This window comes from Salvelinus fontinalis, chromosome 1 (assembly GCF_029448725.1).
Source record: "Salvelinus fontinalis isolate EN_2023a chromosome 1, ASM2944872v1, whole genome shotgun sequence".
Lineage (NCBI taxonomy): Eukaryota > Metazoa > Chordata > Actinopteri > Salmoniformes > Salmonidae > Salvelinus > Salvelinus fontinalis.
The window spans coordinates 96,089,884-96,111,477 of record NC_074665.1 but is presented as its reverse complement, the minus strand read 5'-3'; the positions used below and the strand labels follow the sequence as shown (position 1 = coordinate 96,111,477).

Genomic DNA, 21,594 nt, shown 5'->3' with positions numbered 1-21,594 from the left:
GCAGGCTCTGCAGGCTCCTAGCATGGCTTGTTCCAGGCAGGCACCTCGCAGGCTCTGCAGGCTCTGCAGGCTCCTAGCATGGCTTGGTCCAGGCAGGCACCTCGCAGGCTCTGCAGGCTCCTAGCATGGCTTGGTCCAGGCAGGCACCTCGCAGGCTCTGCAGGCTCCTAGCATGGCTTGTTCCAGGCAGGCACCTCGCAGGCTCTGCAGGCTCCTAGCATGGCTTGTTCCAGGCAGGCACCTCGCAGGCTCTGCAGGCTCCTAGCATGGCTTGTTCCAGGCAGGCACCTCACAGGCTCTCCAGGCTCCTAGCATGGATTGTTCCAGGCAGGCATCTCACAGGCTCTGCAGGCTCCTAGCATGGCTTGGTCCAGGCAGGCACCTCACAGGCTCTGCAGGCTCCTAGCATGGCTTGTTCCAGGCAGGCCCCTCGCAGGCTCTGCAGGCTCCTAGCATGGCTTGTTCCAGGCAGGCACCTCACAGGCTCTGCAGGCTCCTAGCATGACTTGTTCCAGGCAGGCACCTCACAGGCTCTGCAGGCTCCTAGCATGGCTTGGTCCAGGCAGGCACCTCACAGGCTCTGCAGGCTCCTAGCATGGCTTGGTCCAGGCAGGCACCTCGCAGGCTCTGCAGGCTCCTAGCATGGCTTGATCCAGGCAGGCACCTCACAGGCTCCCAGCATGACTTGTTCCAGGCAGGCACCTCACAGGCTCTGCAGGCTCCTAGCATGGCTTGTTCCAGGCAGGCACCTCACAGGCTCTCCAGGCAGGCACCTCACAGGCTCTGCAGGCTCCTAGCATGGCTTGTTCCAGGCAGGCACCTCACAGGCTCTGCAGGCTCCTAGCATGGCTTGGTCCAGGCAGGCACCTCACAGGCTCTGCAGGCTCCTAGCATGACTTGTTCCAGGCAGGCACCTCACAGGCTCTGCAGGCTCCTAGCATGGCTTGGTCCAGGCAGGCACCTCACAGGCTCTGCAGGCTCCTAGCATGGCTTGGTCCAGGCAGGCACCTCGCAGGCTCTGCAGGCTCCTAGCATGGCTTGATCCAGGCAGGCACCTCACAGGCTCCCAGCATGACTTGTTCCAGGCAGGCACCTCACAGGCTCTGCAGGCTCCTAGCATGGCTTGTTCCAGGCAGGCACCTCACAGGCTCTCCAGGCTCCTAGCATGGCTTGGTCCAGGCAGGCACCTCACAGGCTCTGCAGGCTCCTAGCATGGCTTGTTCCAGGCAGGCACCTCACAGGCTCTGCAGGCTCCTAGCATGGCTTGGTCCAGGCAGGCACCTCACAGGCTCTGCAGGCTCCTAGCATGGCTTGTTCCAGGCAGGCACCTCGCAGGCTCTGCAGGCTCCTAGCATGACTTGTTCCAGGCAGGCACCTCACAGGCTCTGCAGGCTCCTAGCATGGCTTGGTCCAGGCAGGCACCTCACAGGCTCTGCAGGCTCCTAGCATGGCTTGGTCCAGGCAGGCACCTCGCAGGCTCTGCAGGCTCCTAGCATGGCTTGATCCAGGCAGGCACCTCACAGGCTCCCAGCATGACTTGTTCCAGGCAGGCACCTCACAGGCTCTGCAGGCTCCTAGCATGGCTTGTTCCAGGCAGGCACCTCACAGGCTCTCCAGGCTCCTAGCATGGCTTGGTCCAGGCAGGCACCTCACAGGCTCTGCAGGCTCCTAGCATGGCTTGTTCCAGGCAGGCACCTCGCAGGCTCTGCAGGCTCCTAGCATGGCTTGGTCCAGGCAGGCACCTCACAGGCTCTGCAGGCTCCTAGCATGGCTTGTTCCAGGCAGGCACCTCACAGGCTCTGCAGGCTCCTAGCATGGCTTGGTCCAGGCAGGCACCTCACAGGCTCTGCAGGCTCCTAGCATGGCTTGTTCCAGGCAGGCCCCTCGCAGGCTCTGCAGGCTCCTAGCATGGCTTGTTCCAGGCAGGCACCTCGCAGGCTCTGCAGGCTCCTAGCATGACTTGTTCCAGGCAGGCACCTCACAGGCTCTGCAGGCTCCTAGCATGGCTTGGTCCAGGCAGGCACCTCACAGGCTCTGCAGGCTCCTAGCATGGCTTGGTCCAGGCAGGCACCTCGCAGGCTCTGCAGGCTCCTAGCATGGCTTGATCCAGGCAGGCACCTCACAGGCTCCCAGCATGACTTGTTCCAGGCAGGCACCTCACAGGCTCTGCAGGCTCCTAGCATGGCTTGTTCCAGGCAGGCACCTCACATGCTCTCCAGGCTCCTAGCATGGCTTGGTCCAGGCAGGCACCTCACAGGCTCTGCAGGCTCCTAGCATGGCTTGTTCCAGGCAGGCACCTCGCAGGCTCTGCAGGCTCCTAGCATGGCTTGGTCCAGGCAGGCACCTCACAGGCTCTGCAGGCTCCTAGCATGGCTTGTTCCAGGCAGGCCCCTCGCAGGCTCTGCAGGCTCCTAGCATGGCTTGTTCCAGGCAGGCACCTCACAGGCTCCTAGCATGGCTTGGTCCAGGCAGGCACCTCACAGGCTCCTAGCATGGCTTGTTCCAGGCAGGCACCTCACAGGCTCTGCAGGCTCCTAGCATGCCTTGTTCCAGGCAGGATGTGCTTTAATCAGTTCCTTGGCCCGGGAGATTTTCTCCAAGTGGTACTGTACTAGCTCCACATTCTGTACTGGTGGCTGGGAAGGATTGGTGGGATTTGGGTGGGTAGAGCTATTTCAGACACAGCAAGCCACTGGCTTAACCAGAAGAGCTACAGTGTTTACCTTGTTTGTAGAAACTTAGACCTTTCAGTCTAAAGAGACTGGGAGCAACAAACCATTTCTCTCTCCTCACTTGCTCTCGCTCTCTCTGAGTGAATGTTATTAGAATATAAACATTATTAGAATGTAAAGTTTCAAGTTTAAACGTTTATTTGTAACATGCACAGGATACAGCAGGTATAGAATAGTACAGTCGTGGCCAAAAGTTTTGAGAATGACACAAATATTAATTTTCACAAAGTCTGCTGCCTCAGTTTGTATAATGGCAATTTGCATATACTTCAGAATGTTATGAAGAGTGATCAGATGAATGCAAATTAACTGAATCCCCCCCCAAAAAACATTTCCACTGCATTTCAGCCCTGCCACAAAAGGACCAACTGACATCATGTCAGTGATTCTCTCGTTAACACAGGTGTGAGTGTTGACAAGGGCAAGGCTGGAGATCACTCTGTCATGCTGATTGAGTTGGAATAACAGACAAAGCTTCAAAAGGAGGGTGGTGCTTGGAGTCATTGTTCTTCCTCTGACAACCATGGTTACCTGCAAGGTAACACGTGCTGTCATCATTGCTTTGCACAAAAAGGGCTTCACAGGCAAGGATATCGCTGCCAGTAAGATTGCACCTAAATCAACCATTTATCGGATCATCAAGAACTTCAAGGAAAGCGGTTCAATTGTTGTGAAGAAGGCTTCAGGGTGCCCAAGAAAGTCCGGCAAGCGCCAGTTGATTCAGCTGCAGGATCGGGGCACCACCGGTACAGAGCTTGCTCAGAAATGGCAGCAGGCAGGTGTGAGTGCATCTGCACGCACAGTGAGGCAAAGACTTTTGGAGGATGACTTGGTGTCAAGAAGGGCAGCAAAGAAGCCACTTCTCTCCTGGACAAACATCAGGGACAGACTGATATTCTGCAAAAGGTACAGGGATTGGACTGCTGATGACTGGGGTAAAGTCATTTTCTCTAATGAATCCTCTTTCCGATTGTTTGGGGCATCCGGAAAAAAGCTTGTCCGGAGAAGACAGGGTGAGCGCTACCATCAGTCCTGTGTCATGCCAACAGTAAAGCATCCTGAGACCATTTATGTGTGGGGTTGCTTCTCAGCCAAGGGAGTGGGCTCACTCACAATTTTACCTAAGAACACAGCCATGACTAAAGAGTGGTACCAACACATCCTCCGAGAGCAACTTCTCTCAACCATCCAGGAACAGTTTGGTGACGAACAATGCCTTTTCCAGCATGATGGAGCACCTTGCCATAAGGCAAAAGTGATAACTAAGTGGCTCGGGGAACAAAACATCGATATTTTGGGTCCATGGCCAGGAAACTCCCCAGACCTTAATCCCATTGAGAACTTGTGGTCAATCCTCAAGAGGCGGGTGGACAAACAAAAACCCACAAATTCTGACAAACTCCAAGCATTGATTATCCAAGAATGGGCTGCCATCAGTCAGGATGTGGCCCAGAAGTTAATTGACAACATGCCAGGGCGGATTGCAGAGGTCTTGAAAAAGAAGGGTCAGCACTGCAAATATTCACTCTTTGCATCAACTTCATGTAATTGTCAATAAAAGCCTTTGACACTTATGAAATGCTTGTAATTATACTTCAGTATTCCATAGTAACATCTGACAAAAATATCTAAAGACACTGAAGCAGCAAACTTTGTGGAAATGAATATTTGTGTCATTCTCAAAACTTTTGGCCATGACTGTACAGTGAAATGCTTACTTGTAAGCTCTTTCCCCAACAATGTGGTATTCAGTATCAAGGTGTGAACATTCATGTAGGCATAGCTATCATTGGTTTTGGATTCCGTGACTATAATTGGAAGCACAGTGGATTTAGGTTTCGGCTACCCAGCAGGTTTCGGCTAACCAGCAGGTTTCAGCTAACCAGCAGCTACCCAGCAGGTTTCAGCTAACCAGCAGCTACCCAGCAGGTTTCGGCTAACCAGCAGCTACCCAGCAGGTTTCGGCTAACCAGCAGGTTTCAGCTAACCAGCAGCTACCCAGCAGGTTTCAGCTAACCAGCAGCTACCCAGCAGGTTTCGGCTAACCAGCAGCTACCCAGCAGGTTTCGGCTAACCAGCAGCTACCCAGCAGGTTTCGGCTAACCAGCAGGTTTCGGCTAACCAGCAGGTTTCAGCTAACCAGCAGCTACCCAGCAGGTTTCAGCTAACCAGCAGCTACCCAGCAGGTTTCGGCTACCCAGCAGCTACCCAGCAGGTTTCGGCTAACCAGCAGGTTTCAGCTAACCAGCAGCTACCCAGCAGGTTTCAGCTAACCAGCAGGTTTCAGCTAACCAGCAGCTACCCAGCAGGTTTCAGCTAACCAGCAGCTACCCAGCAGGTTTCGGCTAACCAGCAGCTACCCAGCAGGTTTCAGCTAACCAGCAGCTACCCAGCAGGTTTCAGCTAACCAGCAGGTTTCGGCTAACCAACAGCTACCCAGCAGATTTCGGCTACCCAGGGAAGTTGTATCTTTTTTTCAAACCCCTTTTTTCTCCCCAATTGGTAGTAGTTACAGTCTTGTCTCATCGCTGCAACTCCTGTACGGCCTTGGGAGAGGCAAAGGTCGAGAGCCACGCGTCCTCCGAAACACAACCCAACCAAGCCGCACTGCTTCTTGACACAATGCCCATCCAACCCGGAAGCCAGCCGCACCAATGTGTCGGAGGAAACACCGTACACCTAGCGACCTGGTCAGCGTGCACTGCGCCCGGCCCGCCACAGGAGTCGCTAGTGGGCAATGAGACAAGGATTTCCCTGCCGGCCAAACCCTCCCTAACCCGGACGACGCTGGGCCAATTGTGCGCCTCCCCATGGGCCTCCCGGTCGCGGCCGGCTGCGACAGAGCCTGGACTCGAACCCAGAATCTCTGGTGGCACAGCTAGCACTGCAATGCAGTGCCTTAGACCACTGCGCCATCTTTGGTCAAAAGTAAAATATGTAGGCTATGGAATCATCGAACAGATGGACCATAGAGCAGCAGGCCTCCTCAACAGACAGTAGGATATGGAATCATCAACAGATGGTGGACCATAGAGCAGCAGGCCTCCTCAACAGACATTAGGATATGGAATCATCAACAGATGGTGGACCATAGAGCAGCAGGCCTCCTCAACAGACAGTAGAATATGGAATCATCAACAGATGGACCACAGAGCAGCAGGCCTGCTCAACAGACATTCACTGCAGCCTGAAGTTGTTTAATATGCTGTGTTAGGTGTCAGCCTGGCCTGGCAGAGCAGACCAGCAGGGCTGAGCAGCAGCAGATCCTCTAGTAGGGTGGATGTGTGTTCTGATTGGCTGCCACGCAAAGCAGCAGTCCAGCACCAGCCAGCCCCATCCCGCCACAGTCCCCCCCCCTTCCCTCTCCACTCCTAGTCAACTCACAGTGGCTGCCTCCCAAATGGAAACCTATTCCCTATATAGTGCACAACGTTTAACAAGCAGTCCTAGGGAATAGGGTGCCATTTAAGATACAACAGTGACAGGTCTAGTGCAGCTAATCAGACCACCCTGCTGGACCCAAATGGTAACTGTTACAGAGTGAAACCAGCACCCTGTGAACATCTGACTTGGTGGATTAGGGTTGTGGAATCAGATTAAGGTGGAAGGAGCTGCCTGAGACTGTAATGAACAAACTGAGAGGTTTTTCCCTTTCATTAGTAATCCATCAACATCCAGAGAGAGAGAGAGAGAGAGGGGCGAGGGATACATAACGTGTCAACGTCCACTACGTGAGAGGAGGGGACTAGTACAGTAACAACTAGGCCCTGAGGGGGAATCTATACACATTGGGGGGGGGGGAGAATCAGTCTGGCCAGCGAGCCAGACTGTTACTACTCTATCATGGCAAGTCATTCCCCACGAGAGAGCACAGTTTTCCAACTTCCACAAACAGTCATCTTGTACTGCAGGTAAAGGTCAACTGGTTTGGTCAATTTACATTCCGATAGCTTTTTGGAATTTCAGTTTACATAAGTGAATTTAAATGGAATTGACCCCCCAACCCTGGTCTGAATGGTGAATAGTACAGTAAGCTGGGAAGTTAAAGCACTCACACACAGCCAAACAGTGTATAGGGGACAAACAGTTAGGAAAGATTTAAAGGTCCCGAACACTCATTCTGATTCCCATGTAAAATTGCCTTTTGAGTGACTAAAACATCACCCACAATATTTTTCACCAAATAAAACATTTCAAAATTTGAAAATAGGAAGTCTGAAAGGACAGATTGAGTAGGCAGGGAGCTAGTAGACTGAGTGGGCGGGGACCTAGTAGACTGAGTGGGCGGGGAGTTCAGCGTGAGTGACGGTTCTTTGAAGCCGTCCATGTCCACCACCATGGACACAGTGAGCAGTGCTGCAGTCAGATTATCACAAGCTAATTTTCTGATACACAAATCAACTCAAACAACAATGAAATTGCATGTAACATCCAATCCTGTCATACATACTCTCTCAAGGTTTCACAAATGATGTACTTCGCTACTATGGCCTATTTATTGCCTACCTCCTCACGCCATTTGCACACACTGTATATAGACTTTCTTTTTTTCTATTGTGTTATTGACTGTATGTTTGTTTATTTCATGTGTAACTCTGTGTTGTTGTTTGTGTCGAACTGCTTTGCTTTATCTTAGCCGGGTCACAGTTGTAAATGAGAACGTGTTCTCAACTAGCCTACCTGGTTAAATAAAGGTGAAATAAAACATTTTTAAAATAAAATGTATCCTGTTTGGTTATTGAATAAAGCATCAATATAGACAAAATGCTATTTCCATGAGATAGACTGACCAGGTGAAAGCGATGATCCCTTATTGCTGTTACTTCAAATCAGTGTAGATGAAGTGGAGGAGACGGGTTAAAGAATTATTTTGAAGCCTTGAGACAAATGAGACATTGAATGTGTATGTGTGCCATTCAGACGGTGAATGGACAAGACAAAAGACTGAAGTGCCTTTGAATGGGGTCTGGTTGTAGGTGTCAGGTACACTGTTTTAAACTGCAACACTAGTGGGTTGAATGGGGTCTGGTAGTAGGTGCCAGGTACAACACTAGTGGGTTGAATGGGGTCTGGTAGTAGGTGCCAGGTACAACACTAGTGGGTTGAATGGGGTCTGGTAGTAGGTGTCAGGCACAACACTAGTGGGTTGAATGGGGTCTGGTAGTAGGTGTCAGGTACAACACTAGTGGGTTGAATGGGGTCTGGTAGTAGGTGTCAGGTACAACACTAGTGGGTTGAATGGGGTCTGGTAGTAGGTGTCAGGTACAACACTAGTGGGTTGAATGGGGTCTGGTAGTAGGTGTCAGGTACAATACTAGTGGGTTGAATGGGGTCTGGTAGTAGGTGTCAGGTACAACACTAGTGGGTTGAATGGGGTCTGGTAGTAGGTGCCAGGTACAACGGTTTGAACTGGTGGGTTTTTCCAACTCAGTATTAGGAAGCTGTTCCTAATGTTTGGAATACTCAGTGTATATTAACTCTCAGACAATGTTCATAACTCATGACTATCAACGATGTCAAGAAGTTTGTATGAATCTCCTGTTTGAAATGTCTCTCGACGTAATGACATGACGACTGTGTTGGGGGGTTTTCGGCAACCCTTCCCCTTGCTTTTGTTCCATGCTGGCTAAAGACCTAGCTAGTCAGTAACTACTGTAGCGAACACCAGACACAGACGAAAGCTGAAACCTATAAGCACATTTGCCTTAGAATAGATGAATAGGGGAAACCTCTAATTATATTTGTTGACACGCCGCAGTCAACTTTAGGCATCAGTTGACTAGCTAACTAGCTATGTAAACCATACCCCTCTGCAAACACGCCTTCTGCCATGTTGGTTACGAGGCGTACCTTATTTAAATTAAGTAAGAGAATAAGACGTTACCATTGGTGTATTAAAATGAGAGCCTTTTTGTGATGTCACAAAAAAACCTTAATAATCCCGCCTCCTGAATCCAAGTGTGACTTTATGATCAAACTGTAGAAGCAATAGTCATTTGTTATACTTTGGTCATCTTTGATCTCGTTTCATCCTAATATAATCCAATTTGATTAAAAACATGATTTTTAACTGTACGGGACCTTTTAAGGTAACGCTTAAGTAGAGTGGTGGGTATATGATGTGTAACATTCACATAGGGTGATTCCATGCCAGCGTAGACCCCTTATATTTTATATCTCAGATTGTTCTGCCAATTATCACATAGATACTTCATTGGTAGGAAGGATATTTAACATTCTTTTTACATTTGTGTCACATTTTTTTTTTCACTAATTGGTATTTTTTTTAAATTGTATTAATCATAATGAAAGTGGAAATTGTAGACCCTTTTTAAAGCTATACATGCCTCCTGTAAGACCCTATGATCTGTGAACCGTACATGACACCGACAAAATCTCTATAGTGTGCTCTAAAATACAGAGTATGTCTTGATTCTGAAAAACTATTTTCACATTCATTTATGCAACATTTAAAATATGAATATCTCAACAGTATTGTTTGGATCAATATACTCTACAAGTACATACAATTTCCAGAGTGGGCTCTCTGCTAACTCCGAAGATACGATTTATGAGCCCCGCCAACACAGTGAATGGGAAAATGGATACAAAAGGGAACTCCCTCCGCTGGTGATTTGCTGAATGTGCAATCCTAAAGGAGGGCTGTGGTTGGTTAATGACTTTATGATATCAATTTCTATGTATAAAATGGGTCATATCATTAAAAGTACCAGAGAGCCCACTCTGGAAATGTGATTGAAGAATATATTGTTACAACCAATATGTAAAAAAAAAGGGTACTTTTGAGATATTAATATAAGTATTTTAAATGTTGATGAAATTAGTGTGAAAAATTGTTTTCCAAAGTGTAAACATACTCCATATTTGAGAGAACAATATAAGGAGTCTAACGACACTCAGATGTTGTCTGTATCACGTACGGTTCACAGACCTACGGCTGCGTTTACACAGGCAGCCCAATTCTGAGCTTAATCAGTTTAGCTCTGAAAAAGATCTGATGTGAAAAGATCTGATGTGATTGATCAAAAGACCAATTTATGGAGAAAGAAAATATCAGAATTGGGCTGCCTGTGTAAACGCAGCCATAGGGTCTAAAAAGGGCCTACAAAGGCCACTTTCATCATGATTTTCCCAAAAATTGTTGGTGATACAAATATAAAAAAACAGGTCCAACATCCTTCCTCCCAATGAAGTTACTATGTGAACATTGCCAGAACAATCTGACAAACCAAAACTATTTTCGGCCTACGCTGGCGTGGAATCGCCAATAGCATTCACAAAGTATTTATAGGTGTGGCATAAAGAGTACAAATGAACTTACTATGTTGATGAGTGTGAGAACATAGTTCTGTACGTGCTCCTTGCCATGGAAACGCACCACAGAGTCGTCCACAGCCAGCAGCACCTCGATGTTGTAGTCGTCCGTCTTGACGTGCCGCCGTTTGCGCTCAGACTCTGTCAGCTTGTGCTCCAAGAGGTCCAGACCACCGGGGAGGTTAGCAATCCCAAAGTCTGTCACTGTGTGGAAGAGAAGAGACATGAGGAATTTACAACAAGCAACATTTAGTATACAGCAGCATGTTAACATGAGGATGAGGAGATAGTATGGCCTCCTCTCTGATGGCACCCAATTCCCTATTTAGTGCACTCCTTGTAGGTGCTTCATAACATTAAAAATGGAAAAAGGTGCCATTGTGGACATAGCCTATAAGTTTGCTGCTCAAGCGTTGGTCAAAAGTAGTGCACTTAAATAGGAAATGGGGACAAAACCAAGCTTTAAAATCGTCTCGTGTCGTCTCAATGAGGCAGACAGTCCAGACATGAATAGGAGAGACTGTACCAGGCTGAACTGAGACCTGTTCAATGATGCAGACAGTCCAGACATGAACAAGAGAGACTGTACAAGGCTGAACTGAGACCTGTACAATGATGCAGACAGTCCAGAAATGAACAGGAGAGACTGTACCAGGCTGAACTGAGATCTGTACAATGATGCAGACAGTCCAGACATGAACAAGGCTGAACTGAGACCTGTACAATGATGCAGACAGTCCAGACATGAACAGGAGAGACTGTACAAGGCTGAACTGAGACCTGTACAATGATGCAGACAGTCCAGAAATGAACAGGAGAGACTGTACAAGGCTGAACTGAGACCTGTACCATGATGCAGACAGTCCAGACATGAACAGGAGAGAATGTACAAGGCTGAACTGAGACCTGTTCAATGATGCAGACAGTCCAGACATGAACAAGGCTGAACTGAGACCTGTACAATGATGCAGACAGTCCAGACATGAACAGGAGAGACTGTACAAGGCTGAACTGAGACCTGTACAATGATGCAGACAGTCCAGACATGAACAGGAGAGAATGTACAAGGCTGAACTGAGACCTGTACATTACAACGACCCCCTGATCCCAACACCAATCATACATCAACATCAGCATGACACGCCAACATCCTCTTCCTGCTCATCCCCCTCAACATCCTCAACATCCTCTTCCTGCTCATCCCCCTCAACATCCTCTTCCTGCTCAACCCCCTCAATATCCTCTTCCTGCTCAACATCCTCCTCCTGCTCAACCCCCTCAACATCCTCCTCCTGCTCAACCCCCTCAACATCCTCTTCCTGCTCAACCCCCTCAACATCCCCTTCCTGCTCAACCCCCTCAACATCCCCTTCCTGCTCAACCCCCTCAACATCCTCTTCCTGCTCATCCCCCTCAACATCCTCTTCCTGCTCAACCCCCTCAACATCCTCTTCCTGCTCAACCCCCTCAACATCCTCTTCCTGCTCATCCCCCTCAACATCCTCTTCCTGCTCAACATCCTCCTCCAGCTCAACCCCCTCAACATCCTCTTCCTGCTCAACCCCCTCAACATCCCCTTCCTGCTCAACCCCCTCAACATCCTCTTCCTGCTCATCCCCCTCAACATCCTCTTCCTGCTCAACCCCCTCAACATCCTCTTCCTGCTCAACCCCCTCAACATCCTCTTCCTGCTCAACCCCCTCAACATCCTCATCCCCCTCAACATCCTCTTCCTGCTCATCCCCCTCAACATCCTCTTCCTGCTCATTCCCCTCAACATCCTCTTCCTGCTCATCCCCCTCAACATCCTCTTCCTGCTCATCCCCCTCAACATCCTCTTCCTGCTGATCCCCCTCAACATCCTCTTCCTGCTCATCCCCCTCAACATCCTCTTCCTGCTCAACCCCCTCAACATCCTCTTCCTGCTCAACCCCCTCAACATCCTCTTCCTGCTCATCCCCCTCAACATCCTCTTCCTGCTCATCCCCCTCAACATCCTCTTCCTGCTCAACCCCCTCAACATCCTCTTCCTGCTCAACCCCCTCAACATCCTCTTCCTGCTCATCCCCCTCAACATCCTCTTCCTGCTCAACCAACCTCAACATCCTCTTCCTGCTCAACCCCCTCAACATCCACTTCCTGCTCAACCCCCCTCAACATCCTCTTCCTGCTCAACCCCCTCAACATCCTCTTCCTGCTCAACCCCCTCAACATCCTCTTCCTGCTCATCCCCCTCAACATCCTCTTCCTGCTCATCCCCCTCAACATCCTCTTCCTGCTCATCCCCCTCAACATCCTCTTCCTGCTCATCCCCCTCAACATCCTCTTCCTGCTCATTCCCCTCAACATCCTCTTCCTGCTCATCCCCCTCAACATCCTCTTCCTGCTCATCCCCCTCAACATCCTCTTCCTGCTCAACCCCCTCAACATCCTCTTCCTGCTCATCCCCCTCAACATCCTCTTCCTGCTCATCCCCCTCAACATCCTCTTCCTGCTCATCCCCCTCAACATCCTCTTCCTGCTCATCCCCCTCAACATCCTCTTCCTGCTCAACCAACCTCAACATCCTCTTCCTGCTCAACCCCCTCAACATCCACTTCCTGCTCAACCCCCCTCAACATCCTCTTCCTGCTCAACCCCCTCAACATCCTCTTCCTGCTCAACCCCCTCAACATCCTCTTCCTGCTCAACCCCCTCAACATCCTCTCCCTGCTCACCCCCCTCAACATCCTCTTCCTGCTCATCCCCCTCAACATCCTCTTCCTGCTCAACCCCCTCAACATCCTCTTCCTGCTCATCCCCCTCAACATCCTCTTCCTGCTCAACTCCCTCAACATCCTCTTCCTGCTCATCCCCCTCAACATCCTCTTCCTGCTCATCCCCCTCAACATCCTCTTCCTGCTCATCCCCCTCAACATCCTCTTCCTGCTCAACCCCCTCAACATCCTCTTCCTGCTCATCCCCCTCAACATCCTCTTCCTGCTCATCCCCCTCAACATCCTCTTCCTGCTCAACCCCGTCAACATCATCTTCCTGCTCATCCCCCTCAACATCCTCTTCCTGCTCATCCCCCTCAACATCCTCTTCCTGCTCAACCTCCTCAACATCCTCTTCCTGCTCAACCTCCTCAACATCCTCTTCCTGCTCAACCCCCTCAACATCCTCTTCCTGCTCAACCTCCTCAACATCCTCTCCCTGCTCACCCCCCTAGAACTATGTACACTATATACGATGACAGAAACCTCTGTATGGTCCATATCTGGAATATAATGTTGATGTCCTGTACATCAGAGAGATCATCTTCTGGAATATACAACCTAAAGAAACAGGTGAATGTGCATTTTCAGTAGGATATGATTTGGCATTTTAGTTATTTTATTTTTAAGCTGTATGTGTCCCTGGAAAATGACTCGGCGAAATGCAACAGTTACTTGTAAGTCAACAATGGAAAGAATGGAAACCATCCAAATTAACAGTTAAGTGCAATAGCAAACAAAACAATGTTTTTAATTTCCTTATTGAACATTGTTGTTGTCGACAGCAACAGGAATGTGTCTGGATCAAAATGTTTATTACCGTGTAAAAACAGCCTGGTGTTATAAAACATGGAATTTGGCTATGGGCAGCTGGAAATGATCCCATTCCACCATGACGGCAAGGAATCTCTGCCACCGCACTACGCTGTCTGAGACCCACACACTAGACCAGATGGGCATCCAGCCACCAGACCTGGGCTCAATACTATTCCAAATCAAGGACTTTCAACGCTTGCTCTAGCCTGCTTCCTTATGCAGACAGTTCCAGGAAGATGAATCGTAGAAATGTTCCTAGGTGAGAAACCGCACAGCATAGAGAAGAGAAAATACTACTGTGTCGTTAGAATGAATTCTTGGAATCTGTCAGACAAATAATAGGCTGCCACAGAAGGAAGGTTCGTCTCAGTGGCTAGAAAAACAAGGGCTCTCTATGTGTCTAAGGTAAAATCATCCACTACTCTACTCTATAGAAATACAAGGGCTCTCTATGTGTCTAAGGTCCAATCATCCACTACTCTATAGAAATACAAGGGCTCTCTATGTGTCTACGGTCCAAGCATCCACATGTGAGGTTGAAGATTTGACATGATTGAGATAATATCAGGACAAATTGAGAGAAGGTAAGTAGGCCACATGTTGCATGCTGTCAGTGACAATGTGACAAATATGGAAGTGGCAAAACTTGACAAATAGCCCCTACAGTGTAATTTAGACAGGACAGTCATCAGCCCCGCTTCAAAGTCTTTAGCCTCCGTTCTACTATTGAGCATCAATGTGGCGTCTGTAGTATGTTGATAACAACGGCAACCACATGACCGAGTGACGGAAGCGCAACTCATGAACAGCATCAAAAGAATACTTCTGTTACAACCCTGTCTGGTGCTATGGCTACAACCCTGTCTGGTGCTATGGCTACAACCCTGTCCGGTGCTATGGCTACAACCCTGTCTGGTGCTATGGCTACAACCCTGTCCGGTGCTATGGCTACAACCCTGTCTGGTGCTATGGCTACAACCCTGTCTGGTGCTATGGCTACAACCCTGTCTGGTGCTATGGCTACAACCCTGTCTGGTGCTATGGCTACAACCCTGTCTGGTGCTATGGCTACAACCCTGTCTGGTGCTATGGCTACAACCCTGTCTGGTGCTATGGCTACAACCCTGTCTGGTGCTATGGCTACAACCCTGTATGGTGCTATGGTTACAACCCTGTATGGTGCTATGGTTACAACCCTGTCTGGTGCTATGGCTACAACCCTGCCTGGTGCTATGGCTACAACCCTGTCTGGTGCTATGGCTACAACCCTGTCTGGTGCTATGGCTACAACCCTGTCCGGTGCTATGGCTACAACCCTGTCTGGTGCTATGGCTACAACCCTGTCTGGTGCTATGGCTACAACCCTGTCTGGTGCTATGGCTACAACCCTGTCTGGTGCTATGGCTACAACCCTGTCTGGTGCTATGGCTACAACCCTGTCTGGTGCTATGGCTACAACCCTGTCTGGTGCTATGGCTACAACCCTGTATGGTGCTATGGTTACAACCCTGTATGGTGCTATGGTTACAACCCTGTCTGGTGCTATGGCTACAACCCTGCCTGGTGCTATGGCTACAACCCTGTCTGGTGCTATGGCTACAACCCTGTCTGGTGCTATGGCTACAACCCTGTCCGGTGCTATGGTTACAACCCTGTCTGGTGCTATGGCTACAACCCTGTCCGGTGCTATGGTTACAACCCTGTCTGGTGCTATGGTTACAACTCTGTCCGGTGCTATGGTTACAACCCTGTCCGATGCTATGGCTACAACCCTGTCTGGTTCTATGGCTACAACCATGTCTGGTGCTATGGCTACAACCCTGTCTGGTGCTATGGTTACAACCCTGTCTGGTGCTATGGCTACAACCCTGTCCGGTGCTATGGCTACAACCCTGTCCGGTGCTATGGCTACAACCCTGTCCGGTGCTATGGCTACAACCCTGTCCGGTGCTATGGTTACAACCCTGTCTGGTGCTTTGGCTACAACCCTGTCTGGTGCTATGGTTACAACCCTGTCTGCTGCTATGGCTACAACCCTGTCCGGTGCTATGGTTACAACCCTGTCTGGTGCTATGGTTACAACCCTGTCTGGTGCTATGGTTACAACCCTGTCTGGTGCTATGTAGAACCCTTTTCTTATGGTCCTTTATAGAACCTTTATGGAGAATGGTTCTATAAAGAACCTTTATGGAGAATGGTTCTATAAAGAACCTTTATGGAGAATGGTTCTATAAAGAACCTTTATGGAGAATGGTTCTATAAAGAACCTTTATGGAGAATGGTTCTATGAAGAACCTTCTTTAATCTTAAAGGTTCTTTGTAGATCCTATTGAAAACCATACAGGGTTTTATTCTGGTCAGACATGTTATATTGTTAAAATTCCATAGGTGTTATTATTGACAAGTTGAAACAAGTGAGCTTCCTCTGGAACAGCTGGGGGTCCTTGAGGAGAGAATTGAGACCCACTGGCTGATTTTAGTCAACTGTTCTCAACTAACACAAGGCCATAACATGAGTCTTTCACAGGACACCATCACTGACCATTGTCATATACAAAATGTAATGGCACAACACAACACATCAGATAAACTAACATGACACTCTCACTCACGGTGTTGGCAAACCACGCCTCAAAATATTCTAATGAGCTGCTTCCCCTACACTTTATTTATCACTAAAAGAGGAAAGAACCGTTTTATGAACTGTAAAAAAACATTAAAGAGCTCAAAGGGCTATTTGAATCATTATGGTTCCACATAGAACCATCAGCTTCCCAAAGAACCCTTAAGAACCCAATTTTTTTTTTAGTGTGTACGACTGTACATCAACTTTACAGTCACAGACACTGGAGAGAGAATCTATGGCACCTATAACAGTAGGACAGCCTACCGCCAGATGCTCAAGCTATTGTTCACGGACAGGAGGGAATTCATGGAGCAGTCAGGTCCATTTTAACTGCAGAGCAGAGAGACAGACTTTTCTCCAGTGCTTTCATAAGGGCCTAGCATTCCTCACAGCTGGTGCAGTGAACAGTCTGTCTGCCGTGTGTGTGTGTGTGTGTGTGTGTGTGTGTGTGTGTGTGTGTGTGTGTGTGTGTGTGTGTGTGTGTGTGTGTGTGTGTGTGTGTGTGTGTGTGTGTGTGTGTGTGTGTGTGTGTGTGTGTGTGTGTGTGTGTGTGTGTGTGTGTGTGTGTGTGTGTGTGTGTGTGTGTGTGTGTGTGTGTGTGTGTGTGTGTGTACTCACCCCTCCTCTTTCCACTACACTGGTGGTGTTCCCTTCCCTTACCTTCATTGTGGAGGTCCTTCCTTCTTTGGACTGGTTCACTTTTGATGGCAGATCTCCTGTAGACCACATGGACACGACCTTTCACCTCCACATCCTGCTGACCCTTCTCTAAAGGCTCGATGAAAAACTCCCCGCTATCAGTCCGGATCAGGCCTGCCTGGAAAAAAACACAGCTCTTCACATAATGTGGTTTAAAGTACTAAAGTAAAAATGCTTTAAAGTACTACTTAAGTAGTTGTTTTGGGGGTATGTGTACTTTACTATTTATATTTTTGACAACTTTTACTTTTACTTTACTACATTCCTTAAGAAAATAATGTACTTTTTACTCCATACATTTTCCTTGACACCCAAAAGTACTGGCTACATTTAGAATGCGTAGCAGGACAGGAACATGGTCCTATTCATGCCCTCAACAGAACATCCCATTAGGGATCTACTGCCTCTGATCTGGTCCACTCACTAGACACCTCTGATACTCACTAGACACACCTACTTCGTTCTGTAAATGATGTCTGAATGTTGGAGTGTGCCCCTGGCTACCCGCAAATTAAAAATTAGAAAATTAAATTATGCCATTTGGTTTGCTTAATATAAGGAATTAGAAATTATTTATACTTTTACTTTTGATACTTAAGTATATTTTAAACCAAATACTTTTAGACTTTTACTCAAGTATAATTTTACTGGGTGACTTTCACTTTTACTTTAGTTATTTTCTATTAAGGTATATTAACTTTTTTCCCACCACTATTCACATTAGTACACAGGCCTCTACATTACTACGCAGGCCTCCACATTACTACGCAGGCCTCCACATTACTACGCAGGCCTCCACATTACTACGCAGGCCTCCACATTACTACGCAGGCCTCCACATTACTACGCAGGCCTCCACATTACTACGCAGGCCTCCACATTACTACGCAGGCCTCCACATTACTACGCAGGCCTCCACATTACTACGCAGGCCTCCACATTACTACGCAGGCCTCCACATTACTACGCAGGCCTCCACATTACTACGCAGGCCTCCACATTACTACGCAGGCCTCCACATTACTACGCAGGCCTCCACATTACTACGCAGGCCTCCACATTACTACGCAGGCCTCCACATTACTACGCAGGCCTCCACATTACTACGCAGGCCTCCAAATTACTACGCAGGCCTCCAAATTACTACGCAGGCCTCCAAATTACTACACAGGCCTCCAAATTACTACACAGGCCTCCAAATTACTACACAGGCCTCCAAATTACTACACAGGCCTCCAAATTACTACACAGGCCTCCAAATTACTACACAGGCCTCCAAATTACTACACAGGCCTCCGCATTACTACACAGGCCTCCGCATTACTACACAGGCCTCCGCATTACTACACAGGCCTCCGCATTACTACACAGGCCTCCGCATTACTACACAGGCCTCCGCATTACTACACAGGCCTCCGCATTACTACACAGGCCTCCGCATTACTACACAGGCCTCCGTATTACTACACAGGCCTCCGTATTACTACACAGGCCTCTACATTACTACACAGGCCTCTACATTACTACACAGGCCTCCGCATTTCTACACTCAGTGTTCAGAGGTTATTGATTGGCCCTTCACAAGCCCTTAGTATCAGCCCTAGGTATGGAAACAAACACAACTTCCCCAGTATAATCCCAGGCTGTATACTATACCCCCAGTATAATACCAGGCTGTATACTATAACCGCAGTATAATACCAGGCTGTATACTATACCCCCAGTATAATACCAGGCTGTATACTGTAACCCCAGTATAATACCAGGCTATATACTATAACCCCAGTATAATACCAGGCTGTATACTATAACCGCAGTATAATACCAGGCTGTATACTATACCCCCAGTATAATACCAGGCTGTATACTGTAACCCCAGTATAATACCAGGCTATATACTATAACCCCAGTATAATACCAGGCTGTATACTATAACCGCAGTATAATACCAGGCTGTATACTATACCCCCAGTATAATACCAGGCTGTATACTGTAACCCCAGTATAATACCAGGCTATATACTATAACCCCAGTATAATACCAGGCTGTATACTGTAACCCCAGTATTATACCAGGCTGTATACTATACCCCCAGTATAACACCAGGCTGTATACTGTAACCCAGTATAATACCAGGCTGTATACTATAACCACAGTATAATACCAGGCTATATACTATAACCCCAGTATAACACCAGGCTGTATACTGTAACCCAGTATAATACAACGCCATATACTGTAACCCCAGTATAATACCAGGCTGTATACTATACCCCAGTATAATACCAGGCTGTATACTGTAACCCCAGTATAATACCAGGCTGTATACTATAACCCCAGTATAACACCAGGCTGTATACTATAACCCCAGTATAATACCAGGCTGTATACTGTAACCCCAGTATAACACCAGGCTGTATAATATAACCGCAGTATAATACCAGGCTGTATACTATAACCCCAGTATAATACCAGGCTGTATACTATAACCCCAGTATAATACCAGGCTGTATACTGTAACCCCAGTATAATACCAGGCTGTATACTATGCCCCAGTATAATACCAGGCTGTATACTGTAACCCCAGTATAATACCAGGCTGTATACTATGCCCCAGTATAATACCAGGCTGTATACTGTAACCCCAGTATAATACCAGGCTGTATACTATAACCCCAGTATAATACCAGGCTGTATACTGTAACCCCAGTATAATACCAGGCTGTATACTATACCCCCAGTATAATACCAGGCTGTATACTATAACCCCAGTATAATACCAGGCTGTACACTGTAACCCCAGTATAATACCAGGCTGTATACTGTAACCCAGTATAATACCAGGCTGTATACTGTAACCCAGTATAATACCAGGCTGTATACTATAACCCCAGTATAATACCAGGCTGTATACGTTAACCCCAGTATAACACCAGGCTGTATACTATAACCCCAGTATAATACCAGGCTGTATACTGTAACCCCAGTATAACACCAGGCTGTATAATATAACCGCAGTATAATACCAGGCTGTATACTATAACCCCAGTATAATACCAGGCTGTATACTATAACCCCAGTATAATACCAGGCTGTATACTGTAACCCCAGTATAATACCAGGCTGTATACTATGCCCCAGTATAATACCAGGCTGTATACTGTAACCCCAGTATAATACCAGGCTGTATACTATGCCCCAGTATAATACCAGGCTGTATACTGTAACCCCAGTATAATACCAGGCTGTATACTATAACCCCAGTATAATACCAGGCTGTATACTGTAACCCCAGTATAATACCAGGCTGTATACTATACCCCCAGTATAATACCAGGCTGTATACTATAACCCCAGTATAATACCAGGCTGTACACTGTAACCCCAGTATAATACCAGGCTGTATACTGTAACCCAGTATAATACCAGGCTGTATACTGTAACCCAGTATAATACCAGGCTGTATACTATAACCCCAGTATAATACCAGGCTGTATACGTTAACCCCAGTATAATACCAGGCTGAATACTATACGCCAGTAAAGTATCTTTGGGAGTGGGAACCCACCTAAAGTGAACTATGTGGACACATAGATGAACATTGGCAGTAGAATGGTCTTACTGAAGAGCTCAGTGACTTTCAACGTAGCACCATCATAGGATGCCACCTTTCCAACAAGTCAATTTGTCATATTTCTGCCCTGCTAGTGCTGCCCCAGTATACTGTAAGTGCTGTTATTGTGAAGTGGAAACGTCTAGGAGCAACAACGGCTCAGCCGCAAAGTGGTAGGCCACACAAGCTCACAGAATGTGACCGCTGAGTGCTGAAGCGCAAAGCGCTTTAAAATCTTCTGTCCTCGGTTGCAACACTCACTACCGAGGTACAAATTGCTTCTGGAAGCAACGTCAGCACAAAAACTTTGTCTGGAGCTTCATGAAATGAGTTTCCATGGCCGAACAGCCGCACACAAGCTTAAGATCACCATGCGCAATGCCAAGAGTCAGCTGGAGTGGTGTAAAGCTCGCCACCATTGGACTCTGGAGCAGTGGAAACGCGTTCTCTGGAGTGATGAATCACGTTTCACCATCTGGCAGTCCGACAGGACGAACCTGGGTTTTTATGATGCCAGGAGGACGCTACCTGCCCGAATGCATAGTGCCAACTGTAAAGTTTGGTTGAGGAGGAATAATGGTCTGGGGCTGTTTTTCATGGTTCGGGCCCCTTAGTTCCAGTGAAGGGAAATCTTAACTCTACAGCATACAATGACATTCTAGACGATTCTGTGCTTCCAACTTTGTAGCAACAGTTTAGAAAAGGCCCTTTCCTGTTTCAGCATGACAATGCCCCCGTGCACAAAGCGAGGTCCATACAGAAATGGTTTGTCGAGATTGGTGTGGAAGAACTTGACTGGCCTGCACAGAGCCCTGACCTCAACCCAATCGAACACCATTGGGATGAATTTGAACTCCGACTGCAAGCCAGGGCTAATCACCCAACATCAGTGCCCGACCTCACTAATGCTCTTGTGGTTGAATGGAAGCCCCCCAGTAATGATCCAACATCTAGTGGACAGCCTTCCAAGAATAGTGGAGGCTGTTATAGCAGCAAAGGGGGGGACCAACTCCATA

The 21,594-nt window shown here is 47.9% G+C and overlaps 1 protein-coding gene across 1 annotated transcript in view; it reads right to left on the bottom strand.

Moving 5' to 3' along the window:
* The window catches only part of LOC129864395 (A disintegrin and metalloproteinase with thrombospondin motifs 3), a gene marked incomplete in the record, with an annotated part of 119,451 nt that overhangs the window by 68,347 nt on the left and 29,510 nt on the right, over positions 1-21,594 (bottom strand). The window contains 2 exon segments of the mRNA XM_055936969.1: positions 10,075-10,271; positions 16,926-17,082. Of these exon segments, the coding sequence (XP_055792944.1) occupies positions 10,075-10,271; positions 16,926-17,082 (354 nt within the window).